Genomic DNA, 15,744 nt, shown 5'->3' on the forward strand with positions numbered 1-15,744 from the left:
CGATGTTTTATTCTTTCCTAAGATTTTATTTATTTATTTTTTCATTTATTTGAGAGAGACAGAGAGCAAGTGCAGGGGCAGCGGAAGAGAGACAGAATCTCAAGCAGACTCCATGCTGACCGTGGAGCTCGATGCAGGGCTCGATCTGACGACCCTGAGATCGTGACCTGAGCTGAAACCAGGAGTCAGATGCTTAACTGACTGAGCTACCCAGGAGCCCCTGTGGAGATGTTTTAGATGTCTAGCTCATGCCATCACCCCACAAGGCTCTGGTGACCAACTCCTGGATGCCAGGACAAGAGCTAACCATCCGTCCCACCACTGCAGCCTTTCCCTAAAACCATCTCCCCGGACAGCCAGCTACCCTGCGGGAGCCTCACAACCACGGCAGCTCTGGCCTCCTGATGCCAACAAGCGCCTCCACACATCAAGCACTGAGTGTCCTTCTCCAAGGAGATCCTCTTATCCTTTCTCATGCCATGAATCACAGCCCCATTCCGGAACTGACCCTTATACCGTAAGGGGTTCCACTGTATCACAGGGGGACGCAAGTTTCCAAGTTTCCACTGCCATCGGACCCAAACACAAAACCAGGAACGGAGCAGGCTCCCCCCTCCTCAGCTGACCCCACTCTCCACCACAGCATGGTCCCCCGAGTCCGTCACACAGGGAGCTTTTGTCTTTACAGTGCTCTCGCTGAATGGATTTTTGTAGCTCTTTTCACACCCTATAAGGCGGCCATTTGTGCTCCTCTCAAGGGGGTTCTTTCCAATGATCCTCCAAGCTGTTTCCCTCACCTACCCCAGAGCTGTGTCATCTGTGACTGTCACCATTTGGAACCGAGGGGAGAGAAAGATTTAAGTGGAACTTACTGCTGATGGCATGGGGGGTGATCTGCTGGCAAAATAATAATAATAATAATTCTAGATAAGAACAAATTTTTTAATTTTGGAGGTTTTTTTTAAAGATTTTATTTATTTATTTGACAAACAGAGATCACAAGTAGGCAGAGAGAGAGGAGGATGCAGGCTCCCTGCTGAGCAGAGAGCCTGATGCAGGGCTCAATCCCAGGACCCTGGGATCACGACCTGAGCCGAAGGCAGAGGCTTTAACCCACTGAGCTACCCAGGTGCCCCTAAATTTTGGACATTCTTAAAGTACTCTTTGTCCTAAGTGGTCAGTCATAGGATACACAATTTTCCTCAAAGTGTTGCTCCAGAACCAAGTGATGCCTTGGAAAGGACTTTATATCATAGAACTTTCTATTATCTTCCTTTACAATTATGTAACTATGACCCCCGCAACCCCCCCTTCTGGACTTAGTATAAGCCCCACCTCCTCCAGAACGTCTTCCTGGACCATCTGGCCCTCAGAAATTCCTCTTTCCTCTGCTGTCAGACAGGATCCATTATCTGCAAGGCCACCTCCTCAGGGACGCCTGCTGCCTGAGGAGCAGGGCCCCTGGGGACCCGTGTGGCCTTTCCTCACAGGCCCCGCGCGTTTTATCTCTAACCTCAAACTCAAGTTCCCCACTCAGTGAAACACAGGCTCAGCAGTGAACTTTTTAACCAGCCTCTAGATCCAGCCCTTCTAGAAGACAACACAGCGATAATTCACCACCTATTACAGGACAACCCTGCCAGATCTCACTTCTGTGCAAGTCCCCCATTCACACATATAACACTTTTTGGGAGGGGAATTCTCTGTCTTATTGTTGGGTTTGTTGGTTGGTTTTTTCTGGGGTTTTATTGTTTTCTGTTTTTTTCTCCTTCATTTTAGTACCCGTGTGGCTTGGCGTGGGGAAGCTACCCAGGTCTTGACAGACCCTGATTCCAATATTGATATTTTGGGGCTAATCAATTGCCATAAGCAAATCCTTCTTGGCCTCACAGTATCACAATTCACTCTGTACTTAATCATGGACTTCACTGCGTTGTTGTGTGTTTGCATATATTTATTTTGTGTCAAGAACAAAGACCGTATCTTACTATCTGGGGTATTGCTACCACAGCTAACAACAGTGCTACAGGCATTCAAAAACATTAATTAAATAAAAATAAATGAAGAAGAGAAACATTCTCTGGACACTGGGCAGAATAAGCGACCGAAGGATCCTGGACCACCTCGGATAATCTTCAAACTGGAAATGTCCCCAAAAGACCATTCAGCGCATCATCGGGGCTCACAGCAACGCCGGGGTCCCGGGCGTCAGTATCCGCTCACATGGCCGTCTCGCTTTTCTACATAATGAACCATTTCAGTGAATATTTGGCAAAGCTGATTTTACTTGGGCTGGAGAATTTGTTCAGCTGCATCTAGTTCCAAAATCAAAAACAAAGGGAAGTATTTGAAAACCCAACAGTCTACCCCTAACTTAACACCACAACAAAAATCACAAAACCAATGCTTACAACTCAGTAATAGGAAGACAACCTAATTTAAAATTGCTCAAGAGATTGGAAGACCTATGACCGGCTAAGAAGCATACAGTAAGGTGCTCTACATCGTTAGTTATTAGGGAAACGCAAATCAAAATCATGAGATCCCACAACATACTAACTATAATACTGACTGCACTCAAAAAAGGCTGACAATGGGGCACGTGGGTGGCTCAGTCGGTTGAGCATCTGCCTTCAGCTCAGGTCATGATCTCAGGGGCCTGGGACTGTGTCCCATGTTGGGAATCCCTGCTCAGCAGGGAGTCTCCCTCTCCCTCTGCCCATCCCCCACCTCCCACTCATGTTCTGTGTGTCTCAAATAAATAAAATCTTTTTAAAAAAATTTAAAAAGGTTGACAATACCAAAGTGTTGGTGATAGTGTAGAGAAATTAGAATATTCCTACATTGGGGCGCCTGGGTGGCTCAGTCATTAAGGGTCTGCCTTTGCCAGGGTTCTGGGATCAAGCCCCATATTGGGCTCCCTGCTCAGTGGGAGGCCTGCTTCTCCCTCTCCCACTCCCCCTGCTTGTGTTCCATCTCTCACTGTGTCTCTCTCTGTCAAATAAATAAAGAAAATCTTTAAAAATAAAAAATAAATAAAAATAATAGAATATTCCTACATAGGTGGTAGGGATATATAATGGCACAGCTACTTCAATTTTTTTCATTTACTTGAGACAGAAAGAGAGGGAATGCATGAGCGGGGGGAGGGGCAGAGAGAGAGGAAGAGTCTCCAGCAGATTTGGCACTGATCTTGACCCTGAGATCACAACCTGAGCTGAAACCAAGAGTTGGACAGGTACAGCTGCTTCAGAAAGCAGTTTGGCAGTTAGTTAAAAGGCCCGTTCTTAGAGATCTTTCCTCGAGAAGTGAAAGCCTGGGTCTACAAAAGACTTGGGTGTAAATGTTCACAGCAGCATTATTCATTACATTAAAAGCTGGAAACCATACAAACACCAAGCAAAATGGCGAACGGATAAACAAAACTGTGGTATGTCCATACAACAGAATATTACTTGGCAATAAAAAAGGAGTGGCTTTCTGACAGATGCAGCAATGTGGGTGAAGATCAAAAACATGCGAAGTGAAGGGCATCTGGATGGCTCAGTTGGTTAAGTGTGTCTGCCTTGGGCTCAAGTCATGATCTTGGGGTCTTGGGATCGAGCCCTGCCTTGGGCTCCTTGCTCAGTGGGAAGCCTGCCTCTCACTCTCTCTCTGCCTACTGTTGCCTCTGCTTGTGTTCTCACTGTCAAATAAATAAAATCTTTAAAAAAAAATGCTAAGTGAAAGAAGCCAGACACAAAAGACTACACGTTATGGGATTTCATTTATAAGAGATTTCTAGAAAAAGCAAAATGATAGGTATAGATCACACGCATGGTTGCCTGGGGCTTGGTACAAGAATCGGGGCTAGTTGCAAACTGACAGGAAGAAATTCTTGGGGATGTTGGGAGTATCCTAAAACTTTCTACAAGACTATATACATTTACTAGAAGTTAGTGAACCTCAAAGGGGAAACCTTATGCTCTATCAAATTTATCTTAATAAAGCAAAAAAGCAATGCAAAAGCTACACACCCACTTAACTGGGGCTTCAAAACTCTATGGCTTCAGTTTATAGATATTATGCTAGCTAAAAGAGCTTTTCGGTACCATAAAACCTATTATAGTTGGAAATTAGAAATTTTACAAACACATCGTATCATTTTAATGAAAAGTCATTTTTTCTGAATTTTTTAAATAATCCACAGGGCATTAAGAATTCTCAAGGTAAGTCTAAACTCCAAGGTGTCCCGGCTTGCTTAAACCTGAGAAGCCGGCTTCCCCAAAGCCCTGTTGACAGATGCAGAACTGGTCAGGTTAAAGGGTCCATGTGGGTCTTGGCAATGAAGATTTGAAAGCCTTTTTCCCCCAACAGCCCCCCTTGGTTGAGTCTGAACCCAGAAGATTTGTTTTGCCTTCAAGGTCTTCCTGCTTTAGAGGAAGATGCTCAAAAAGTACTCTCCGAGGGACCCACATGCACCAGCGGGGCTCAAGGGAGCAGCTTCCACGCCAGACCCACGCGTCAGGTCCATCACGTCCCAGCTTGCCTGGCTGGGCGGACTTGATCCAGAAAAAACATGGATTCATCAAGGTTCTCCAGAGAAAATGAACCAGTAATGGGGTGAGGTGGGGGGATGTGTGGGGAGAGGGAGAGAGAGAGAGAAAGAGGGGGAGAAAGAGGAGGTGAGGAGGAAGGTGGGAGGAAGAGGGGGCTGGGGGGGGGGACAGAGGAGCAGAAGAGGAGAGGGAAGGAGGGGGAGGGAGAGGGGAGAGGGGGGGGGAGGGGAGGGGAGGGGGAGAGAGACCATGCGTGGGCAAGTGAGAGCAAGGTAGGTTTCTTTTTCAGCAATTGGCTCACACAATTATGGGGCCCCGGCAAGTCCAAGATGGGCAAGGCCAGCAGGCTTGGAGACCTAGGAAGGGTTGATGTTGCAGTTTCCAGTGTGAAGCGATCTGAAGGTAGAAATTCCTCTTCCCAGGACCTCCGTCTTTCTCTGGACTCCTGACACCTTGGAGGCTACCCTAACGCGCACATGACGGGTCTCTGCCTCACCGCGGTCCTCGGCGGCGGGCGAAGGCTGGGCAGGAGGGGCTGGACCATAGAACCACCTCACAAAGCCAGTTATGTGTATCTGCTTTCCCATCCCGTATTTTACCAACACGGACACCCTCAATGTAATAATAATGACGACAAGGCAGGCATCAGTTTATCGTCCCATACGTGTGCTCTTTCCACTGTTTTACCACGGCCATTATGCCAAGCGGCGAAATGCCAAGCGTGTATTTGAAGAAGGGATATAGAGAACCTACAAAGTCAAGAACGGTATGCGTTTGCAGAATCTTCAAGCCAGTCTGTGGCCTTGGCATCAGTGCCTTCTAGGAGTGGGGCACTCCTAAGCCCTACGGCCCCGTTTCCCTCCAGTAGAGGGTCCCCATGGTGTTTTGTGATGAACCCCCCACGTGACCAAATAACCTCCAAGAAGACTGAGCCGAGAGAAAGCATCAGACATCAGACACGAGCAGGGACCACCGGGAGCGGGGGCTGGGCGGGGGGTCTCTAAACCCTTAATATTTGTATTTAGGAATTCTGTCCCACACCCAGGGCCTGGTCTAAAGAAGGATGGGGGATGGGGCCCACACACAGAGTTCAGCGTTTGCAGGCACCTGCTCAGGCCTCGGCTATGTCCCTGCCCCTAAGCTCTGAGGAAGGCCTGCATTATTCGCACAGGTAATGGTACATCCTCACAGCAACACGGTGCACTCCTGGGAACACCATCAGTGCCTTCCAGACCCTAGACCCAGGAAGCAAGTAAACCCCACATCTGAAGATTGGCTTAGGCGCATTCCCTTTAAAAAATAAAAATTTTTGGAAAAGGGGCATGTGGGTGGCTCAGTGGGTTAAGCATCCAACTCTGGGTTTCGGCTCAGGTCATGATTTCAGGGTCGTGGGATCGTGCCCCACATCAGGCGGGAAGCTGTTTGAGACTCTCTCCCTCTCTGTCCCTCTCCCCCTCCCCTTATTCTCTCTAAATAAAGAAATCTTTTGGGGCACCTGGGTGGCTCCGTGGGTTAAAGCCTCTGTCTTCGGCTCAGGTCATGATCTCAGGGTCCTGGGATCAAGCCCCGTATCATATCGGGCTCTCTGCTCAGCAGGGAGCCTGCTTCCTCCTCTCTCTCTGCCTGCCTCTCTGCCTACTTGTGTGATCTGTCTGTCTCTGTCAAGTAAATAAATAAAATCTTTTAAAAAATAAAGAAAAAAAGAAAGAAAGAAATCTTTTAATAAATACATAAAAAATTTTTAAAACCTTTTAACTGTATTTTCTGAATCTGGCAGAAGGGAATCATGTCTAATACATACAAAAACCAAATCTTCAAAAGTAACATTTGGAATAGGCTGAAGAATTGACCACCCTGAGGGGAAATAGAATGACATTTATGGAACTTATACAGATAGCGGGGGGCAGGGTGGCTAAGTCTTTACACACCTCCTCTGATTTTAACTGTCATACCAATCTTGTATCATAGTATCTTTAGCTCCATTTTATTGATCAGAAGACTGAGGCTCAGCAGATGATTATACAGTTGTGACCTGCCAACCTTTTCTATCATCAGCAGGTCTGTCAATCACGACGCTGTCTACAGTGATGGGCCATGACCGCCCTCAATCAATATATGTAACTAATTGCCAGTGTATTTCTTTCTTGGTGAAACCCTTAAAACAGGCTATTTACTTCCACCATTTTTTTTTTTTTTTTAAGAGAGCAAGCATGAGCATGAGAGGCAAAGGCAGAGGGAGAAGCAGGCTCGGGCCCGATGTGGGGCTGGATCCCACAGCCCTGAGATCAAGACCTGGGCCAAAGGCCGATGCTTAACCAACTGGGCCACCCAGGTGCCCCTACTTCCACTTTTTTTTTTTGTTCTTCCCCAGTTTTAGGATCAAAATGCCCAATCTCTTCCTATAGCTTCTTCTCACTCATACATTTTCAAAGCCAGATATCATCAGCAAAATAATCACTCAACTGCACCTAATTTCAATTAGATGAAATGAGATTGGTGATGCTTGACTTTTCCTAACAGTACACAGTCATCTCTGCCATTTACATAATGCCCCAGGGCTTCCTCAACCCGATTCCAAGCTGACAGACCAAAACCATTTCACTCAGTGCTCAGGGGCAGAAAGCCCGAGAGAAAAACACAATTCCCTCTTCCACACAGTCTTAGGAGAGAAATACATCCAGAAGAGAGGTCGAGGGGGAATTGGGATTCCAGAACGGTTACTACCACGTCCAAAGAGGACGTCTGATCATCTCCAGCCCTACTGCTGCCTGTGTGGTCACCATGCCTGCCCAGCCCTGCTTCCTCCTGGTTCCCACCCTTTCCTGCAGCCTCTCTCCACCTGGGGGCAACCACGGAAACTCTGCAGGAGGGCAGGAAAGGGCACGATGCTCCAGGTCCTCAGCTGAGGATGCCGAACGTGACCGGGCAAGACGGCATCCCAAAGGAGCCTGCCCTCCCATGAAGAGGCTTCCCCCAGAGTCTGCACTAAGGTCTCCAAATACTGGGGCAGGGAACATGAAGACAGACATCGTCACATTACACACTAAAGTCAACGAATTATTTTAACACAGTTCCCCAGCCAGGTTAATTATTCACAGCAGGGTTGGTCTTGTTTTCTCAAAGGCGGAGAGCTACCACATCTCTGTGTCTGGCCGCCACCGCAGGCACATCACCTGGGAGCTAGAGAGAAATTCTAAACCCTGGGTCCCACCCTGGAATCAGCATTTTGACAACATCTCCTCAACCCAGGCCCCCCAGCCCTTCCCCCCCTTCACTCCCCAGGGGGCAGACGGGGTGAGCTCCTGTGTGAATGTCTGGGAGGCACTGGGCTAGGCAGGCATCACAAAATGTTACTGATTGATGGACCCATCCTGTTGATAATCTTTTGCCTTCCCCAAGCATTCATTCATTCATTGGAAAGGCATTCATTCGTCATTTAGCAAATATTTATAGTGTGCCTACTGGGTGACTCAGCGCCTGGCACTGTCTAGGGGAGATAAGGCCACCCTGGTGAGCAAAGCAGGCACAGGCCCTACTTCAAAGAAATTTCTTTCCAGTTGGGGAGAGAAATAGCAAGTAAGGGAACAAGCAAACAAACGGAAAGAGGTCATCACTAACAGCGACAGCGCTACCAAGAACATGAAGCCACAGACAACTTCTGAGCAGGGAAGGACATAGAACCACATACGTGTCTGTATGCCACTCACCTGCTGTATAGAGACTAGACCGGATAAGGAACAAGAGTGGACCTAGGGAGGCAGCGAGCAGGTGGCTCACTGCCCAGTCTAGGGGCTGGAGAACAAATCAGACATGGGATTTGACTGACCCCTCACCCCCAAGGCTGGCTGGGAACTGTGCTGCACTGGAAACAAAGGTGAGTGAGCCCATCCTGGCTGCCTTCAGGCACGGGGCAATCAAGGGGCTTGCAGAGTGAGGCACACGAGGAAACCTACAAACAGCAGCGTCACTTCAGGGGCCAGTTCATTGGGCAACATCTTTGTTAAAGGAAATGAGCACATACTTTTTGACCAGCAGCTCACATATTTACCCTACAAGCACACTGGTATGTGTGCAAAGGGAAATAGGTTCTAGGTTATTCATTACACATTTGTAGAAGCAAAACACTGGGAACAACCTAAATGCTGAGTAATAAGGAACTGGTTAAGTCAATTTTGATTTATCCACATAATGAAATACTACAGCAAAAAAATAACATGGATACTTCCTTATGCTGTTTTTTTTACATGAATTTGGGTGTGTATGTGAGCGTATACATAAATTCTTCTCAAGATAATACTGTTGCATGACAAAAGCAAGCTATATAACAGTGTGTATGAGCTGTTACCAACTGTGTCAAAACGCTTTAAAAAATGCCCAGACACCTATTTGCTAACACATACCTAGCAAAACCTTCCAGGGTTGACATTAAAAAAGCAAACAAAACAACAACAGAACAACCTGGCACTGCCTCTAGTTGAAGAACAGGGACTGGGGGACACTTATCCCTCACTGTATACTTTTATAGTATTTACCATTTGTAACACGTGGATATAGAACCTATTCCAAATAACTAAGTGAAATTTAAATTTTACCCAAATGCACTAAAATAGGTTCAAGAAAAGGCAGCTATTGGTGCTGCGAGCCCAGCAGGGTATGTGAGGGGCGAGACTGGGAAAGGGGGAGACTTCAGGAAGGAGGCAACCCTGGGGCCAAGTCTTGCAGGACGGACAGGCATCCATCACAAACACAAGGCAGAAGGTTCCAGACAGAGGCATGGACCTATAATCAAATACGGTCCGTCTGAGGACACACCAGGAGTTCTGGGTTTAGCCAAAACCCGTTAGGGTTCCAGAACCGCCAGCAGGACAGAAGCCTGGGCAAAGTTCATCACAGGCCAGCCCTTGCCAGTCAAGCCAAGAAGTTGAGACTCTTCCTAGAAGCAACGAAAGTGGGGGCACAGTGACACGATCGCGCCTGCGGTTCTTCAAGGAAAGGCTGGCAGTGGTGTGGAAGACAAAGGCAGGCGGCGGTGTGGAGGGGCAGGCGGGAACCTCGCTTCAGAGACCTGGGTAGGGGCCTCGTTCCTTCTATGGAGGAAGCGATGATGGAGAAAAAGGAACAGAGTCAAGAGAGAACAGATTCCACGCGTGGGGTAAAGGGGAACAGAGGAGAACGCCAACGATCTCATCCGAGCTACTTGGATCTGACAGAAGGAACTAAGGCCAAGAAGCAAGTTTAGGGGATAGAAGAGCAAGAAAAGAGGCAGAAGGGCGGGTTCAAATCCCTAGCTGTCTGTGCCTGAGCAAGGCTGCTCAGCTCTCTGAATTTTAGTTTGCCTCATTTGTACAACGGGGCTAACGTCTATGCTAGGGGCCCATTCTCACAGTGAAGGGGAGTGTTTTATACAAGGCACTTGCCACATTGCCTGGCATGCATTAAAATTGTACAAAAGGACGCAGAAAGTCTCTACCACAGAGAAATGCCTAGTTCACCAAAGGACGGATCTCAAGGGAATTTTTAGAAATTCAAGGAAAATGTCTATGTTTCTACTGACTCCAAGTGTTATTGCTCCACGGTCCCCAGACCATCCCTCACCTTGACACACCAGAGACCTGTCCTGAGTGTGGATGGAGGGCCGCAGACCACTTGCCATCGCTGGGCAAGCAACTCAAAGGCCAGGCTTTGGCCAAAATTAGGACACTTCACTGGGGCCAGTCAACACTGGCTTGTTTCAACACCAGGCAAACACCACCATCTATAAACCCCCAACGGCCAAACCAGCTCTGTAACTGTTCGGGTGTTTCACTTCCTCTGTGTGTGTGTGTGTGTGTGTGTGTGTGTGTGTGTGTGTTGGACCTCTAACCATGACAGCCAAGCACACCAAGACGAAGCCCCAGCTGCAAACTTGCAGATACAATGTGAAAGAGAGGGACCTCTGGGCATTTTCCAGTGAAGACAACTGGGGAATGAGACAAAGCCCAGCCTCACCTAAATTCAATGCCCCCCCCCCCCGCATTCTCTATAATCACGAAGTATCTCAAATTACCTGCAAAATCAGGTTTTTAAAAAAAAAAAGCCCCAAGACTTACTACAAAAATATAAACAAAACCCTAATCTTCAGTCATGATTATTAAACTAGGTCTATTTCTGAAGACCCTTGCTTGGTTTTCAAGAGGTAACTCATGTTAATCTTGTCAAGGAAAAAAAAAAAAAAAGTCATAGGAATTTTTGAAAATAAGAACAGAAGTATCCAGAAATGTATTATTTGTGCCACTTCTCTCCAACCCAGAGCCCCCAAGAGATGGTCAGAAAACAGGAACATCCTGGTTCTCCAAATGGTCCCTCTCCTGGAGATAGGCCTTACCAGTGCTGACCTGCAGGACTGTGCTGCCACAGTGGGGAAAAGCAGTGTTACAAGGTCTTTCTGATATAACCAGTCATTGGCTCTCTATAAAACAGAGCTCAGGACCGACCTGTTGGATACAAAGTGTTCTAACAGATTTATGCTATTTGGATGGTTATAAGCTATCTGATAATGCACAGATCCCCGGTAAATAGAAAGGTGAGCAACCTAATACATAAGATTACATCAAACAGGAAAGTCAGAACCCAATGCCATTCAATTCAAGACCAAAGAAAATAAGGCACAAAGGTCAGAAACTTAATGAAATTAACATGAAAACAAACGGACAGCCTTGGGCAGCCTCTTAGGAATTCTATCAGAAGTCCCTGCTCAGAATCAAGAGCAGAATGGCCTGATAAAAAAGTGGTTTTCTAGGAAGAAAGAGTTCTATCTTCCGGTCTTAGATCTCTGAAGATAGAATTGACGTATAGGTACATTTCACCCACCCTAAATTCATGCCAGTTTAAAAAAAAATAAGACATGCCTTCCAAGATGACATAAATTACCATTGATTGGCTTGAGTACTGTCCCTGCTCGTGCCCTATTACTCTTCTTTAATGTCGTGTCCTGTGCCATAAGCTCTGTCTCTTTCCTCATCAATAAAAATTCCAGCTTTTAAGGTGGGTGTTCCATTTCCTGGGAGAGTAAGAAGTGAGCAGTATTCCTGAGACTGTCTTAGGTACGAACGGACAAAAACTGCTGGTGGACAAACTATGCGCTCCTGTTTCCTCCGGGCAGGGCAGGGACGCTGATGCTCCTGAGTTCTGAGGGTTCAGACCGCTTGGGTTTGGTGGGGGGACCGGATGGCGAGGGGGCGGTGAAATCATTCCCAACCTGCTTGTCAACCTCAGGCCTGGGAACTTTCCTGATGGTTATTAAGGAGGGACTACAGCATGCTCCCACGTGAAACTGGCTGCGTTGGGCCTTTTCCCACACAAAACATCCCTGCCTCCGCAACTAGTGCGCCCATCCCCCCCAAATTTAAGATCGATCATTTCAAACCCACGCGGAAGACAATCCCCAATTCCCCAGCTGCCACACTCGACAGTTCAATCCCCTTGGTGGTTCTGTCAAACCGGTTGGTTACGGACCCAGGACCCCCCTGGCAGTCGTCCCCCACCCCCATCCAACCACTCCCGCCATCCTCGCTTACGGCGAAGGCGGAATCATCCCGGTTGAACACCCCATTCTAATCTCACACCGAACTAAGAGCAGTAAGAAGCAAACCCGCCTAGCAGGGCGCCACAGCTGCTACCCGTCAGGTAGTCCACCGCCCCCAGGAATATCCGCCACACGTGTGGGGCCCCTCATTCGGGCGTTCCTGGGCCGCGCACTCGCCTCTCGCAGGCGCGCACCCACGCACACACTCGGGGCACTAACAGGCACAGCTGCGGACTTAGTTTTCTCTTCCTGAGCGCGGCTCCTGCCCAGTCCTCCGCAGCGGATCCGGCTCGTCGCCAGCCCCGGAACACACGCCTCCTCCAGCCTCCGCGCCACGCACGTGGGAAGGCGCGTCCAGGTGGTGCCAGAAGGGAGGAGAGAAGCGCAGAGGCAGGGAAGGCCGGGGATGAGGAAGGAGGGAGCTCCGAGTGGCATGTGGCATCTCAGGTCCCCGGGCCGGCGTAGATGCCTCGTAAGCCTCTGGGATGCAGAGGGGGCGAGGGCAGAAAAGCAGCAGGGGAGGGAAGGAGCTGGAGGGGAGAGGGAAGGGGGTCGCTCACCCAGGGTTTTGACAGCGATCTGCCTGGTGAGGGGCGGCGGCAGGTTGATGCACACCAAGTCCACGTCCTGATGCAGCAGCACCTCGTCAATGCGGCTGGTGTAGAAGGGGACGCTCATCTCCTTGGCCAGCTCCTCCGCTTCCTCTTGCGTGCGGCCCCACAGCGCCTTCACCGCGAAGCCCTCATCTTTCAGCAGCGGGATGATGACACGGGCCGTGAGGCTGGTGCCGAACACGCCCACCCCGGGAAGCATGGCTGCTCTGGTCCGCCGGGTCCTGCTTTAGCTCAGATCTCCAATCCAACGCGCTCACACACACCCCTCTAGCCAGTCCTGCGCCCGGCTCGCCGCGGTGCGCCAGCCGCCCGTGCCCCGGGCAAGGCGCCCGGGTGCCGGGAGCGCACCGAGCTGCGGGCGGAGCAGGCTCGGGGCGCCTCAGTACGGCGTCTGCTGCAGTGTCCGCCACGCGGGGCTCTCGTCCCTCCCGGGGGCGGCGGCAGGGACCCCCGCGGGGCGCCCGAGGCCCCGAAGCCCCGCGGAGCCCCGGCTCAGGCGGCACCCCCGCCGCAGCGCCGGCCGGCTCGGCGAGCCCCGCCGCGGCCGCCCCATGGCCGGCTCATCCCCGCGTCGGCGCCTCCGCAGCTCCGGCGACCCGCTCTCTCCCGCGTGGTTTCCGCAGCCGGCGACTCGCACGCACGAGCCTCTACAGCCTGCCCGAGCACCGACCCGCGCGGCTGCGGGGTCCCCTTTCTCGCCCGCCCTCGGCTCGGAATGAAATAATCCAGCGGCCGCCAGGAGGCCGGCTAAGCACGCGGCTCGGAGGGCGCCGGGCGCGGATCTCGAGCTGCAGCGCGGCGCGGGCGGCCACGACCCGGCGCCAGCCTCCTCATTCTGCTGCCATGTTCGCTCACGGCGCGGCTCGGGCGGCCTCGGCCCCAGGCCGGCTCCGGCTCCGGGATCCCGCGGGGACGAGGGCGGAGTTGGGGAGTTTGGCTGTCAGCAGCCGGGGTGGTGCCGCACCGCCCCCGCCGCAGCGCCGCGCGCCATTGGCCGCCGCGCGCCGCCCCCGCCCCGCCGCCGCGGGCTCCCGGTGCGCGCCGCGCGGGGCCCAGGAACCCAGCCCGGCTCCTCCCCCCGCCCCGCCCCGAGCGCCCGCGGTCCCTCCGTGGCTTCCCTTTCTTCGCCCTCATCTCCTCCTTCCCTCCCTCGCCTCTTCCCAAACCCCGCCCCAAGCAGGCCAATAAATCCATCAGGGCCCGGCGCGCCCTTCTGGGCGTGTCGTCGGTCCCTGGGAAGCGGCCAGTGGGCGACTCGTCCCCTGGGAGTCTGGGGGCGGGGGGCGGGCATCGAGGGGTGCGCGGCGGAGAGGGCGCTTTTCCTTCGTGCAGAGAACCACTGTAGGGACGCTTTCCAGGCCCTCCCTCTTAATCCTTGCACTAACCTTAAGGTTATTGGTGCAACCCCTTTACCTGATGATGCAGTTGAGTCCCGGGAAAGGTAAGTGACTTACACAAGGTCACACGATAGGTAAGCCGCAGGCCTGACTTTGGAATCCAGGCATGGCTCCAGAGTTTGGGCGGTGAGCTGGAGAGTTCTCTCTCCCAAGCGAGCTTGCTCCAGTCCTGTGCCACCCCTCCCGCAGTGGGAGCACCGGCCGGTCGCCTTCCTCCCAGGCTTCTTAATAGGCTCTGCCTTCCCCGCGAGGCCAGCGCCTAAGCAGACGCTAGGTGTGGGGTCCCCAAGCGGCTGCGGCACGTGTGTGCAAGTCTGGGTTTTGAGACGGAGAGGACGCCCTGGCCAGAAGAAACTGCGCCAGGTCACTCGACCTCTGGCTTTGGCTTCTTTCGCCGCTTGCCGCCCTACACCAACCCCCACCCATTCCCTAGCCTCCATCCCCACCCCCACCCTCTGCTCCTGCCTGGGCACATGACCGGCGGGTAGGTAGTAAACCCTCAATAAGCACTTGCTAAATAAATGAATATTCACCGAATGTCCACTTGGTGGACCGGGATGGTGCCGGGATGCGGGACCCAAAGCTGAAAGGTACGGGACTTGGCTTCCAGCTCAAAGTCTCTTGAGAGGTCAGGGGTCCGGGCATGTTCCTCTCTTGTCTTCACTCAGCTTACCGTGGCACATGGTCTGCTTCAACACGGGAGTGGAAAACGTGATATCTGCAAGCATTTAAAACCGCTTGTAACAACTGGCAGTGGGGCGGGCGCGTGGAGAGAGCAGTATACCAAAGAGGCTCGTGTGTTGCAATGGGGGAAGGTGGCTGACCTCCGGGCGTTAGAAGAAAAGCACAGAGGACACTGAGTGCTCTGAGTGGCTGCCAGCGGCCTGGGAAGGTCTGAGACAAAAGGAGTATTGCCATCTGTACTGACAGGCTTCTTTTGAGCAGATGTTTTTGTTAAGAACAGAGGCAGGAACGCCTACAGGGGCAAAGGGTCCAGGCAGTGGTGTCAGATGCGAGGCACCATCCCCCTGCACAAGAGGCCAGGCCACATGTCAGCGATGGCAGCCGCTCATTTGGAGCTGGGGATGTGGCACTTGGCATTGGGATTGGAACCAGAGCCAGAGTACCTGGAGTTCATTGTCCTCTGTCGTTTGCTAGCGGTGGGACCTTAAGCAAATTACTTCCCCTTTTGGGGCCACCGTTCTATCTGCTAGGTCAGGGTAATAATGGCATATACAAAGGCTTTTGGGGGGCGCCTGGGTGGCTCAGTGGGTTAAGCCGCTGCCTTTGGCTCAGGTCATGATCTCAGAGTCCTGGGATCGAGTCCCACATCGGGCTCTCTGCTCATTGGAGAGCCTGCTTCCCTTTCTCTCTCTCTGACTGCCTCTCCATCTACTTGTGATTTCTCTCTGTCAAATAAATAAATAAAATCTTTAAAAAAAAAAAAAGGCTTTTGGAAGACTGTATTGACTATTTCTCTAAGGTCCTTAGCATAGAGTCTGGCACATAGTAAGCTCCAGATAAATGTTAAATAAATATGGAGAAGGTGTATTACCAACATCAGTTCTTGATAGGAGAGCCAATTATACGAGGGCAGTAATATCTAGGCAGGAAGAAGTAGCTGGTTTGTG

The 15,744-nt window shown here is 51.1% G+C and overlaps 1 protein-coding gene across 1 annotated transcript in view; it reads right to left on the reverse strand.

The window, feature by feature from the left end:
• Positions 1–13,685, reverse strand: part of GFOD1 (glucose-fructose oxidoreductase domain containing 1) — a 104,121-nt gene extending 90,436 nt beyond the window's left edge. The window contains exon 1 of the mRNA XM_004753731.3: positions 12,663–13,685. Within this exon, the coding sequence (XP_004753788.1) occupies positions 12,663–12,915 (253 nt within the window). The 5' untranslated portion in view covers positions 12,916–13,685. The remainder of the gene's footprint in view (positions 1–12,662) is intronic.
• Positions 13,686–15,744: the final 2,059 nt, after the last annotated feature.

This window comes from Mustela putorius, unplaced genomic scaffold (assembly GCF_011764305.1).
Source record: "Mustela putorius furo isolate JIRA1106 unplaced genomic scaffold, ASM1176430v1.1 tig00003870_pilon_pilon_pilon, whole genome shotgun sequence".
Taxonomy (NCBI): Eukaryota; Metazoa; Chordata; class Mammalia; order Carnivora; family Mustelidae; genus Mustela; species Mustela putorius.